General features: G+C 43.2%; 1 protein-coding gene across 1 annotated transcript in view; it reads right to left on the bottom strand.

Moving 5' to 3' along the window:
• Positions 1-13,012, bottom strand: part of LOXHD1 (lipoxygenase homology PLAT domains 1) — a 142,038-nt gene that overhangs the window by 71,234 nt on the left and 57,792 nt on the right. Inside the window, exons 14-18 of the mRNA XM_075020625.1 lie at positions 11,602-11,762; positions 4,567-4,643; positions 3,516-3,712; positions 2,990-3,182; positions 2,001-2,161 (exon numbers count right to left, since the gene is read on the bottom strand). Of these exons, the coding sequence (XP_074876726.1) occupies positions 2,001-2,161; positions 2,990-3,182; positions 3,516-3,712; positions 4,567-4,643; positions 11,602-11,762 (789 nt within the window). The remainder of the gene's footprint in view (positions 1-2,000; positions 2,162-2,989; positions 3,183-3,515; positions 3,713-4,566; positions 4,644-11,601; positions 11,763-13,012) is intronic.

Genomic DNA, 13,012 nt, shown 5'->3' with positions numbered 1-13,012 from the left:
TTGGATTGCCCTTCTCCTTCCTTCTCATCTGGAAAATTAGAAAAGTATTTTCTCACTTTGCTAGTGTGCAGAGAGGATACAATCATTAGTGATTACAATGCATCAGTGGCAGAAGGCTGTATTAGTAAGAAGATTTCCATCTCTCTAGTCGATACAGCAGATAGATAATACAAAACCTTGTCGGTTTAGATTATTTGGCCGGATTACTACTTAATGAAGTTGGATAGAAGGTTTTACTCCATGCAATCCTTCAATAACCAATGACTTGTTTCTGATGATTGCTTATGCTGTTAGGCAGTGTTTATGTTATAAAACTTGCAAACATTTGCTTCAGGCTGGAATCTGGCAACTTGGCATATAAGGTTTCAGTCTAGAAACATTTTTTTCTATAGTAGATTAAAACAAAATCAATTGCACACAAGATGCTTATCAGAAAACTAAAATTGATCCAGCTGTCCTGGCATAAAGAATGTGTCTTTCCTTACATCGCTTTATCCTTAGACTTGCTATAATCATCCTGCATGCTCTGTCTATAACTGATGGCATTTCCTATTAGCATGTAGCTCACAGAATCTTATTCTTGCCCATATCTTTCTGTAAATATTCATATCATGGAGGAGATAAAGGATCTGTCTATTAATGCTTCAGAGCTTCTGCCTTGTATGCTTATAAAAAAAAATCACAGAAAATGGGCAGAACTTTAAAGTCCGGCAATAAACATCTGAGAGAGGATATAAGCGTGGTTATGTAAACAGAACACTGTACGTATGGCTTTATTATAAATCTGACATTGGCTGATAGCTTTTACTCATAAATTTTGGAAAGCTTATTTCCTTTAAAATCAGTGAAACCTAATCTTAAACTTATAGTCTTAAAAAAGCAAGCATTTATAAGGTGCTAGTTGTCTTAAATCCCAAAGAACTCATTAAAAATGGATAAACATCACTAGCTCCATTTTATAAAGCAAGAAACTGAGCCAGGAGGAGGTGAAACGATCTCAAAAATACACGTTACAAAACTGTGGTAAAGCTGTGGATAAAGGCACCCCCGTTTGGCCAGTGACAACGGGAAAGGACACCCCAGCCTTGACGATTCAGGGGAGTTGCCATGACTAGCTCCAAGTAGGTGGTTAACCGTGATGAGATGGATCCCGTGTCTGTGGGACTGCAAATTCACCAGGAGATGTAGGCACCACCATGCTGAGCCTTGTGCTGTGAGCACATGAGACAGATGTGCCTTAAATCCTGTGTCCATCTGGACTCTGTGCTTTACGGTCCAGTTGCTGGTGTCTCCTGACGTTACTCCGATACAGAAGGATGTGGCTCTTGTCCTTGCTCTAACCCCACACCAGGGCGAGAACTTAGACCATTCCTTTCCCCTAGACCTTGGTTTCTCTGGACAGAAAACCCAAGCAAGCAAGCCAGAAAAGGGTGGTGGTCCAGCGTAGCCAACCCCCGCTCGTGACACGATGCCCAACCACCCTGCTCAACCTTGTCGGTCCAGGACCTCTTGCTGGATTAGCCGGGTCCTGGCTTACACACCTGAGTTACGTCTGAGGCTTTTCACCCCTGCAAATACTCTGCTTGTGATGCTTAGAAAGAGGGGTGGACACTGTGGTATAAAGCTAAAAGATACTAGGTAAAGAAAAGGGACAATAACATGTGGTCAGGCCCAAAATAGAAGTTTAAGGTCTTTTGAGATCTAACCTGAGTACCTCCTTTTGAAAGTAAAGGTAAACAAATGCTGCTATTAGACCATATTCTTCCACGACACCTTTGCTACCTCAGAAGATGAAAGTCGCTCCATGAAACACAAAACTTCTCAAAAGAAACACAAAACCTCCCAAAAATATGGACTGAGGACAGCAGATACCAACAGACCTGTCAATTTTGTTAAAAAGTCAATTGTTTTGTACGATTGGGCCAATTATTCTGTTGATGTCTCAGTTTTGGCTGATCATTTTCCCCTCACAGAAGCGACAACAACTGCCTTCATCATACCTTGAAGATATCTGTGGCTCCCCGTTCAAAGTTGTTTGATCTGTTTTCTAAGATGATCAATTCAGTTTTGCCAGTCTCGCCGTAAATCTGCATGAAGACTTTGGCATTGGTGCCTGCGGCCCGCACGTCTCCGGTAACTACAGACACCTCATAGTTTATCACTAGTCCAAAAATAAAGCAATTAAATCAGCAGAGAAGCTCAGATAGCAACATTCCCAAGGGCTTAGGTTCAAAATTAAATTACCTTGTCTTAACAAATGACCATGCAGCTGACCATTTGCTCTTATCCAAACCAAATGTGAGATAACACAACTCTTCACTGAGGACTAACCTAATAGTTTTCCTTTTACAAGTATTAAGCCAGTGTCAGAGGGGTGCAAAATAGAGCCTTAAAAGGGAATTTCACTTCCGTATTAACTACAGAGTGGTTAAATGATCTCCTTAATATAATACAAGGAAGGGAGTTACACAGAGCAGTGATAAAACACAGCATCCTTTCTCAGGATCCCAAGGCAAATTTTAACCATAACCTTAAAAGAAAATGCATCTACTGATAAAAGTCAAATAGCCAGTAGGGATTTGGGCCTTATTTATCAAACAGCTTCTCTCTTCCAGGCAATGGGGTAATACAGGCAGGATGGGGCATGTGCTGGTGCAGGACCGGGGCAGCAAGGCAGGTAAATGTGAAAAAAGGAGAACCCACAGATATTGTAATGAAAAAGCACAACACCTTTTGCTGTGTTACGCTGCCCAGGCAGCAAATTTTTCATATGATTTCAGGAAATGGAGATGGACAACTCTGTTTTGCTTTCCCAACTGTTTTAGAAAACAAAACAAGAGCAGAACAATTCACCTTCCTCACCAACGTGAGCTCTTTGGGACAGGGGCTTTTTGGTTTTGGTATCTAACCCGGTCCTTAAAAACGCTAGCAATACAAATTTAGTCCTAGCTATTAAAAAGGACGCATTTCTCAATGTGTTTTATCTCACATTTCTCAATAGGCACAATCTCACTTGGGTAGACCTCCACCTCCACCCTGCCATCAGCCTCATCTTTGTCGAGCCATCGGTTGCAGGGGAACATGTACTGCCTTCCCTGGACTGGAACCGTGATCTGGACACTGGCCAGGAACCAGCCAGACCGGAGACCCACGTTATCGTGTCCAATCAGTATTCGGTTGATCTTTAAAAAAGCACACAAAAACCAAGAGGGCAGAAAAAAACCCCAACACATCAGAATTTACTTAATATATAAAAATCTCCTTCCCCTGGCACCCTGTTCTTCCACCGTATTCATGTAAATAATTTTTATATGTATTTAAATATAAGCTTCAAACACTCTTCACATTCCAGCATGTACGCTAGACTGCCGATATACTAGTCTGTACCAAATGTATTTCTTAATATTGAATGTAAAGGTCAGAGATTGTTATACCACATTCAATCCTGAGTATTATATTGATTCTGAACTCAGACACTTGCACAAAGTACAGAGCCACCTGCAATTAATTCTTACCTTCCCAATATCCATCGTATCTAGAGTAAACTCATCCACTCGACCACGTTCGAAATAATTGCCTAGATCATTATCAGAGACTAAGAGAGGCTCTTTGCTGGAGTCTGCTTTTTCACCATAGAGTTTGATGAAAACTTTGGAGTCTGAGCTGGCACCGGGGATATCTCCCGTCTTCACGCTGATGTGATAACTGACATCTAAAGTGAGATCAATGTAGAAAACACAGACACTTGAGTGGCATTTCCAGTCCTCAGCCAGGCAACTGGCTTCAAACAGATATAGGGGAGGAGGGCTCCAGCTACAGACACAGAAAGGACTCTGCTCCTCCATTCCTGCATCCAGCATCTTAGGGCCACGCTGGATAAAGCTGTCACACCTTGGAGTTATTCACCAAAACTTAAGAGATGCAACAGTTACACTAAAAAGCAGAAAATATTCTGTACTCCTCCCTCTCACTGTTAGATGATTACCAAGCCATAAAAATGAGCTGAGGCAAGGGAGGTGATTTCACTTCTTTTATACTTACAATTTAATTCAATAGCTTTGACTTTTTTCCTAAAACAAAACAAAAAGCATCTCAACCTGAGCACTGTAAGTACTGTTTTCTAAAGAAAATTGTAGTAGTGGAGCCCTGGTTCTCCAGAAAAGGACAATGTAATCTTTTTGGCAATTTTCTTCTGGGAATACAATGTTATTTAATGGAATTTACTCCACTAAAGCAGTGGCAATTCAAGATTCTTCAGAGAAAGCTATACAAGAAAGCAATTCTTAAATTGTAACGTTAAAAAAAAAAAGTTTCTTTCTACATATATAAAGTTGCAATTATTCTCTTTTATGCAGATTAATGCCATTCATAAACTAGGATTTAAGGGTCAGAGGCATTTCCCCCCCTCTCCCCCGAGTGACCTACTGCAGCTTCTTGCATAAGAATGGAAAAAAAAGCCCAGTAGATTTACTGTGAACTGACATGAATTATTAAGTAGAATAAAGCAAGTAAATACGTGCATACACAGCTCAAACCCACACCTTCTTTTTTCCAAGCTAAACTCACTTTTTAGCATTGGTGACTCCCCAGCGGGCACTAATTCTCGGACAATCTGACCATCATCCTCATTTTTGTCAAGCCATCTGGTTTACAAACAGAAGTAAGTTATCTTTGAATAATTAGAGCCTATTAGAGCTTTCAAAATCTAGTCTGGCTCCACACATAGTAAAAATCCACACCACAGTCAAAAAGATATTTTTACAAGGCTCTGTATCTCTGTTATCTTTGCAGGAGCTTGACCAGACCCTACGGCAGTCACACTGTAAACCTCCATTTTTCCAAGAAGAGTGATCACGACAGCCCTGCTCGCAGCAGATAAGCATCTGCTGTGATGTCCATCTGTCTGGAAAGCACAAACTCCGTAGCCACAAGTTATTCCTGTAAATGGGCAGTCTCAGCCTCTTGAAAGCATCGACCTTCATTGACCAGAACTACTTGCAGGCTTTATTACTACCCGCCTTGATTACAACCTTTATAGCATCTAAGTTACTAAACCCCCCTTATTTTTACTGTTTGCTTACTCTAGTTTATCGTCACTTTTCCCTTCCTTACAGATCAGTATATAACCTTTTTTTCTCCATCAGGAAGGGGATGAATTATGTTGTTCCCATTTTCAGGGCTGAGTATGTGCAGGCAGCTGGCACCAGCAAAAGGAAGGATTTCCTTTGTTTCTCAACATTAATCTAACGATCCAACTACACTAATTAAGAAGAAGAGCCGGGCACAAAGCAAAATGTAGCATGATCTCAAGGGAAAAAAATCTGAAAGGAAAATGGAGGGGAACCAACTGCTAGTCTGGTAACCTTCACAGCTGCTCCTTCAGCCTCAGGGATGAAGGAATTACAACCCCAACCCCATCATACGCCATAAAGCAACCATTGTACGACAACTGCAAGGGCCCTGGCAGAGATTTCTCACTTTCCACTTCAAACCCAGACTGCTGCAGCACTCGGGATATTCCTGTAAGCATCTGCTTGGGGTCAGGTTTCCCACAGCGGTGCACCGAGGCCGTTTCAGTCCCCGAACAAAGCATCGTGAGAGCAGGCGCAATTCCCAGAAAACCCGTCGTTCCCAGGTACGCAGCTATCTGCGGCAGCATCTTTTGCAGTTAAAAATACTGCTTAAACCCAGCGGGGGGGGTGAACGAAGGAGAAGCGAGCAAGCTCTGGCAGGTCACGCAGGGTATTTAACTTGCTATAATTATTCCCAGAACTCAAAAAAACAAATCCCCAGAAACTGTTTCTTTTTAAAGGCGGCCACACAGCTACGTGAATGACACCAGACCACAGAAGAACTGCTTCTGCACGAACACACGGAGCACAGCTGTACTGCAAGCTTCCCGCAATGCCCCCGTGCCACGCGCCTTCTCCTTGGCTGACCCTCACGCCAAAAAGGAAGGGAGCTCGATTCCCGTTTAAGTTTCCACCTCTGATTTTGCTGATGGGCCAGCACACGTGGAAACCAGCAAACGACCCTTTTAACAGGGGTTTGGGGACATGAACAAATGCCCACTGGGAGCTGGATCAAACCGATGGTATCTCGCTGGTAATAAGTGCAGCTTACAGTCGTGACCAGGCAGACTTGCCATGGTGGCCAAGAAGTAACCGAGTATTTTGGAAAACCAAGGATGGTAGGTCTCCGTTTCGTCCATCTGAAGGAAGGTTATCTTTTTTAATCTCCTCTCCCTTCCCATGCACAAGAAAACAATAAGCACAAAGAAACCATGCAGAAAACCGGCACTGGGAGAGAAATCCAAGCGTGAGCTAGAGCTGGCCGGTCCCAGAAGCACTAACACCCAAGTCCCCATGCAGAAGAGGTGCATACAGCCCAACCACAAAGACAACACATGTCCACTCCCAGGTCCCCTCTGAGCTTTGGCGGGTTGTCGGGTATGCAGTCTACCCCGTATTCTTCCCTTTCACTCTGTAAAGCAGGTGGCCGTGTGCAGGTGGCTTAAAAAGGGCTAAAAGCTAAGGGGGTCAGCATGAAGGCGATGAACACGTGAACGTGTGATGGTCACATAAACACCATGTGAGGGCATCGGGTGCAGTGTTATGCCTCAGTGGAGGCTGAGAGGTGTAGTGGGGACAGAGGAGCAGAAAAATCTGTGGAGAAGACCATGAAATTGATGCCAAGAACTGAGCAAGGGTGGAGTGCAAGGAGGACAGAAGAGGAGCATGCCAAGACATCACTTTGTCTTAAGAAAGGAAGCCTTTGTTGATGTTTTGGGGTTGGGGGATTTTTTTTTACCTGTTAGAACTGGTCCTTAGTACCTTTGTATCATGTAGTTCTTGATGCTGGCTCAGGATTCACGTCCTTGGACAGGTATCCAATGGCTAGGGGATCACATCATCCCAAAAGTCAAGATGCTTCTGTGTACATGGATGTTAACTGGCAGGACCTACAAAATTTGAGCCTGAACTCCACCACCCCATGACCGCTGAATTAAGCATGGCCTTCAGGAAGGCAGAAGCTCACAAGATAGACACGCTTCTGCTCTCCTGCTGCTGGTTTTTGTGCCCTGCAAGCTGCTGTTTCTGTTGCCGGCGTACATGCTGTTGTTTTCTGTCACCTTCACCGTTGCTGATGTTTTAGGGAAGTGTGGGACGAATCTGGGGGAAACGCTTCTGCGCCAAGGTGGCAGGATGAAAATACATCCCACAAGAAACAGATCTCTGTGTGCAGCATGGCAAATGCTAACTGCTTTGGCAGTGAGGACAGAGGAGAAAAATTAATCAAAAAAGGAGGACATGCTCCTAGATAAAGAAATTCCCTCTACCGATGTTGGGAGCTACTGATGGCAAGAGGAAGAGTATGTCTTGGACTGGAGGAGGAAAAGGGAGGTTTATCAACAGAAGTGGCTTAAGGCTCCTTACTTTGTTCCAGCCAAGAGAACAGCCAGAAGTGGCAGAAACACTATTTTCTCAAGAAAATGATTTTAGTGACAGAGGAAGTATTTGGATGAGCAATGCCACTGTGTTCATTCCTTTCAGCACATATGCTGCAATATCCAAATTTTACTTCACTGTAATTCCAATAGCATATCACTGAGCAGCAGATTGCAACCAGGGGTTTATAGTCTTACACTGAACACAAATGCATTGACACATTATAAACACATCAGGCTGCAGAAAATAGAATTTTTCAGTATAGTGCCATCATATTCCCAGTACAAAAGACCTGTCAAAATCTTTTATTCTATTTCAGTGCATGTAATTCACATGCCACCGTGGGTTTTGCAAGGGTGTAGTCACGTCCTGTATCACATACTTGGTTCTAAAGAGAGATTGTATGTCCAACAACCCAAAGTGGACACAAATATGACATAAAAGCCACTTCAGAGACAATTTCTAGAGGATCAGAGAGTCAGGGAAGCACTGGAAAAAAATATGGTATGACATCATCTATAGCGTTTCAAATACAGCAGATGATAGCCTGTGTGCAATTAGAACAATTAGCACATACATTAGATTTAGAGATACATATGTATTTGTATGTGTCTTTAAATATAACCTATAGACATAAGTATGTGTAAAATAGAAAGACATTTCAGCATGTTTTTAGGCAACAAAAAGAGGTTTCTCTGAATCCTTTGTATGATGAACACTTTTGGCATTTGATTGAATAAATGTTCTTTCACAGGAGTCTCCCAGTGCATCATCCCATTCATAGTCTGTCTGTTGTTCTTCAGAGAATTAACGATGTTCCCTTATGCTTGTGCTGGAGAAAAATTAGGACGGTGCAGTCCATATGCTTAGAAAAAAATGTAATGAAGTATCATTGAGGATTTCAGTGGAGCTGTAATGATTTATAGCATATAAAATTCTATCCTATCATGAACTCACGACTTTGATTGAAAATTCATTTCTGTCTGGGATATAAATATTATAAAAAATAGGCTATTTTAGGGAATGTCAGCTAGCCTGTTCCTGGACTTCCACAGAGCCTTGAGGAGAAAATGAAATCTGAAGAACTCAGTTCTGAGCTTCAAAAAGTTTTGGCTCCAGTTCTGGGCAGAAAGGTGAACTCCATCATTTTGAACTTTCTAGCGGTATTCATAATCACAATACCTAAACCACATCAGGTATTGTAAGGTATAAATTGTTCAGTTGTGCCCCTGAACGATTCAGTGTTCAGTCCCTAAAAGCATGGATATTATAATGTCATGTGGTCATAAGGGAGGAATAATACTGCAATGCATCCAAGTGATGTACTAGTAATTCTGCAAATAACACTTGGAGAAGTTACTTGCATTTACTTCTTGCAAGCACCGATCAAATGACCACTTTAAAAATCACTGACTCTAAGAAGAGCGACAAGCCATTCCCTTTACAGCCAGCTGTTTCGAGAGCTGAAAGCACAGGCCTGAGAGTCATTATTTCTCGATGCTCTTCCCGAATCTGACACAAACTCACAATTAATCCACTTAGCTTCTCTTTATCTCTGCTGGCTCCCTTGTACAGCAAAGACAGTTCTTCTCATAGAGCTCTTGTGACTATTAGGTAATAGATGTTCCTACAGAGTCATAAAAAAGCTTTCAAATTAAAAGACATAACATAGCCTTGTATATGAATATGTAAATAAGAAGAACAGAGACTTCAATGAGTTAGATGCAATGAAGATCTGTAAGGACATCCTACAGACATTAGTTACAGTGGAAGCTGGTTAGCCAGCTCTTTGCTATAATATCTGCTCTCCACATGCCGGTACAGCGCAGTTTTTACAGAGGTAAGAAGCCCATGAGGCTTCTGCACAGGGGAGATGTGTTTCTGCTGGAAGGCATTTTGTCCTCTAGCTGTCTCACAGCGGCAGCTGAGCGGCAGAAAGTCAACGGAGCAGCTTTCAGGAAGGACACAGCAGCAGAAGTTATTTTCTCCAGACCATGCCACTGTGCTAGAGTGGAAGTTAATCAGGTCTTGGAGATGAAGGCAATGAGAACAGCAGCATGTCTCCTGGCTGGCCACAGGCTGGCCAAGCAGAAACAGAAGCTTCCCTGGTGTGCCCCGATGGAGTCTCTAACTAACCTCGCCTGCGTCGGCTCACCAAAATGAGGCTGCTCTTCTTGGCCAAGTCTTCAACATCTTGGCTCTGAAGCAGCGGATGAAGCCGGCCTCTCTGAGCACCTGCCAAAGCAGCGAGGACATAAGCTGTCCTTGGCCTACAGGACTGGAGGGGAACATCCAACCGCTGCAGGTCATGGAGATGTTTATCCCTCACACGGAGGATGCAGTGGGTGAGCACCTTCGCCCTCAGATATCTCCAGAATCCATGACGACACCCGTATACTGCGATGATGCCCCAGTCTCTCAAGAGACACGGGCACCAAAGAAAGCGAGAGGGAGCAGCTGTCCCTGTGTTTGGAGGCGATCAGTCATGTTACCTTCTCCATCTGAGAGGAAGAGATAATGCTGGCACAAGGACAGCAAATAAAGCCGCACGGACAACACTGATATCACTTGGGAAAAAAAAGAGACATTAAGAAAGGTAAGAAGAGTGGAATTCCATTGCTTGTCACTTGGAGCCTGAATGCACCCCATGACTATTTTGGGGATAAGGTCTTGGGTTTTCTTTCTCCCTCCTTTTTCAGTCCCTGGCCTGAGGGGAATGCCCTGTGGGCTCTGATGCTTCTGACCCACAGGTGTACAGCTGAGGGGAAGGGGGTCATCACTCCGAGCTGAGGGAGGACACCCAGTTAAACAGTCAAGTAAGTAGGCAATTCGAAAGGAAATCTTTAAAAAGAGCCAGCTGCACGGTGCAGTTAAACACAGAAATATCTCTGAGGAGTCTGAGCAAAACAGCTCTCCACGTGGATACTTCATGTCCAAGTAAAAACCTGTCTAGCTTGCTTGCTTAACTCAGGAAAACATATGGTTGTTAAATATGTATCAAAAGGCAGCAATGACAAAATGGTGGTTTGTTCTTTGAAAAGGGAGAGACTGGCTCGCTTTTCACAACCAAGATGACATTGCATCTGCTGCTCCGTGCTGTCTCCCCGGTGAGTTTGCTCTCTGATGTGACGTGGCTTTAGCAATGCAGAGAGGCTGGGGCTGGCTCCTGTTTTGTATTTGGCTGACTTTCCTCATTACAGTGGAGTTCTTCTTGATTTACAGTGACAAGAAGACAAGTAATCAGCTTAGTGGTTTTACCTTTGTTTGCAAATTAAAAATAATTGTGTTTGCGTTTTGCAATTCCACTTGTCCCCCAAGAGATGACTTTTCAGAACAGGTACTTGATGTCGTTAAGTGGAGCTCAGTGAACTTCCATCCTACAGGGTGGACAACCTGAGAGGGCAAGTGGGACTTTACAGGACACTGAACTACACTGAAGGTAATCTCTCATGTTTTCACCCAGTTCTCTCCAGTTTGTGCTGCAATGTTGAGGCAGACCCCAGTTAGTGGCAGGACAGATAGTGCATCTCGTTCCCCACGGGTAGCCTCAGTGCAGCACATTTCTTTTGGCCACTTGATTGTCCAGGAAAGAGAAGAATACATTTATAACTCACCCAGAGGGGTAAGTTACAGCCCTCTGCTCTACTGCTGTCTCTGTCTGCATTTCCCTTCATGCAAGGAGCTCTCAAAATGGCAGCATAACAATTTTGCATTCTCCCAACACAAAAATAGCATCCCATTGCTCCTGGAAAGATGGGATGTACATGCATGTGAGGGACCAGAACCTCATCCCACGCATGCAATAAAACTAGCAGATTGCAGCAGATTACAGAGTGTGTTTCTGCAGCAGGCAATTGCAGTGACACTGGATGTGGTACTGGAAGGTTGCATTTTAACTTTTGGAAATTCTCTGTATCGCTGAGCTAATTGCTGAGAAGTTCACAATTCAGATTGCTGTAAGGGGAGTTAACCGTATCTTAAACCTCCCAATCCACACTCTTTGCTTTCAGGCTTAGCAAAGCTAAATGAATGAATAAATAAAAAAGGATTAAGCTGTGCTCAGAAAATTCCAGTCTTGAAACAACAGCTAGGCTCTTCAAAGTCTGGCAAATGCATAGATGGAGGCATAATTTGCAAGCATTGTTTCCAGTACCTGTAGCAGGGGAATTCCACAGCCTCACTTTCTGGCTGTCCTTCTTCCCTCACTATCACTTTGGCAAGGTACCAGCCACTGCTTCCTCCTTTGCCATCATGCCCTATCCTCACCCTCCTCACCTGCTTCAGCGTTACTGCTTCGACGAAGAATTCATCAGCCTTTGAGAAGGAGAAGAAAAAAGGTAAGGCAATATTTCTCCTTAAAAACAAACAAACCAACCAACCAAATTTATTGTTGCAATCAAATCAAGATCATCAGCATGCTGCAAGATAATTCTTCACAAGATGAAGGAGAAAGTACAAATTAATTTACCAAAGAATGAAAGCCTCAATATTTGTGCTAGATGTATAACAGTAGATTTACAAATATATGATCTGCCAGCATTTTAAGTCTCCCATGTCATTGCATGCCCTCCACAACTGTAAAAAAAAAGAGTAATTTGATTATTAAGAAGTTCAGATGGAGAGGCAGGAAATCCAAGTTCAAACCCTTTCTCAGATACCAGCTTTCTGGGAAATCTGGGGCAGGTCACTTCAGACCAAATCCACAGAGGTATCTAGAGGTACAGTTCAGAGACTTTACCCAATGTTAAATTCAGACGACACAGACTGCTGAGCAGAATTGAACCCCAGCCATTTCCTCCCATGCAAGCGTTGAGCATGGCCGCACAGGGGTATTTCCAGCTGCTCCATGAGTTGTGCTCAGAATTTGGTGTGAACCCAACCCAGCAGCTAAATACCCTTAATACCCCACGAGAGGCACGAATTTATGTCTTTTTTTTTTTTTTTTTTTTTAAAAAATTCCCGTGGAAAAGGTCTCAAATCACCCACCTACTGCCAAGGAATTTCACTCTCTATCAGGGTGGGTGTACCTGCCGCACACCTACAGATTAGCCGAACTGATGGCCCCTCAAGACCAGAGCTCTGTTACCCAAGAGCGTACTGCGAGCAGCGGCTCCTGATGGCTGAAGGAAAAGAGATTTATTAAAAGAATGAGTTACTCCTCCGGGAATCAGGCCAGACAAGTATCTACGTTACCTGTACAGATGCACACACATGTAAGGTAAATCCTGGGTGTAAACACAGAGCATATGGGAAGCATATAGTCCAACAAACAGAGATGACTGCTGTGGGTACCGTCTGGCTGAGATGTCTCGCTAGGTAAGAGAAAGCTAACCAAACACCGCGATTCGTTCAGTCTTCATCACCCCAAAGCCCGTGAGACACATATGGTGGTAGCATATATCCAGCTAGCTCCCAGAAAGCGTGGTGGCAAGGCAATATTTTTTTAAATATTTAAATTTGTTAAAACGATCGTATTTTTTCCATCATTCAGGACTCTGATCTGACCTTTCAAATAAAGACCACTAAACAGATTACCACTGTTTTAAGTGTTAATGATTAGCTTA

Source organism: Buteo buteo, chromosome Z (genome assembly GCF_964188355.1).
Source record: "Buteo buteo chromosome Z, bButBut1.hap1.1, whole genome shotgun sequence".
NCBI lineage: Eukaryota > Metazoa > Chordata > Aves > Accipitriformes > Accipitridae > Buteo > Buteo buteo.
This window is presented reverse-complemented; position numbering and strand designations above follow the sequence as displayed.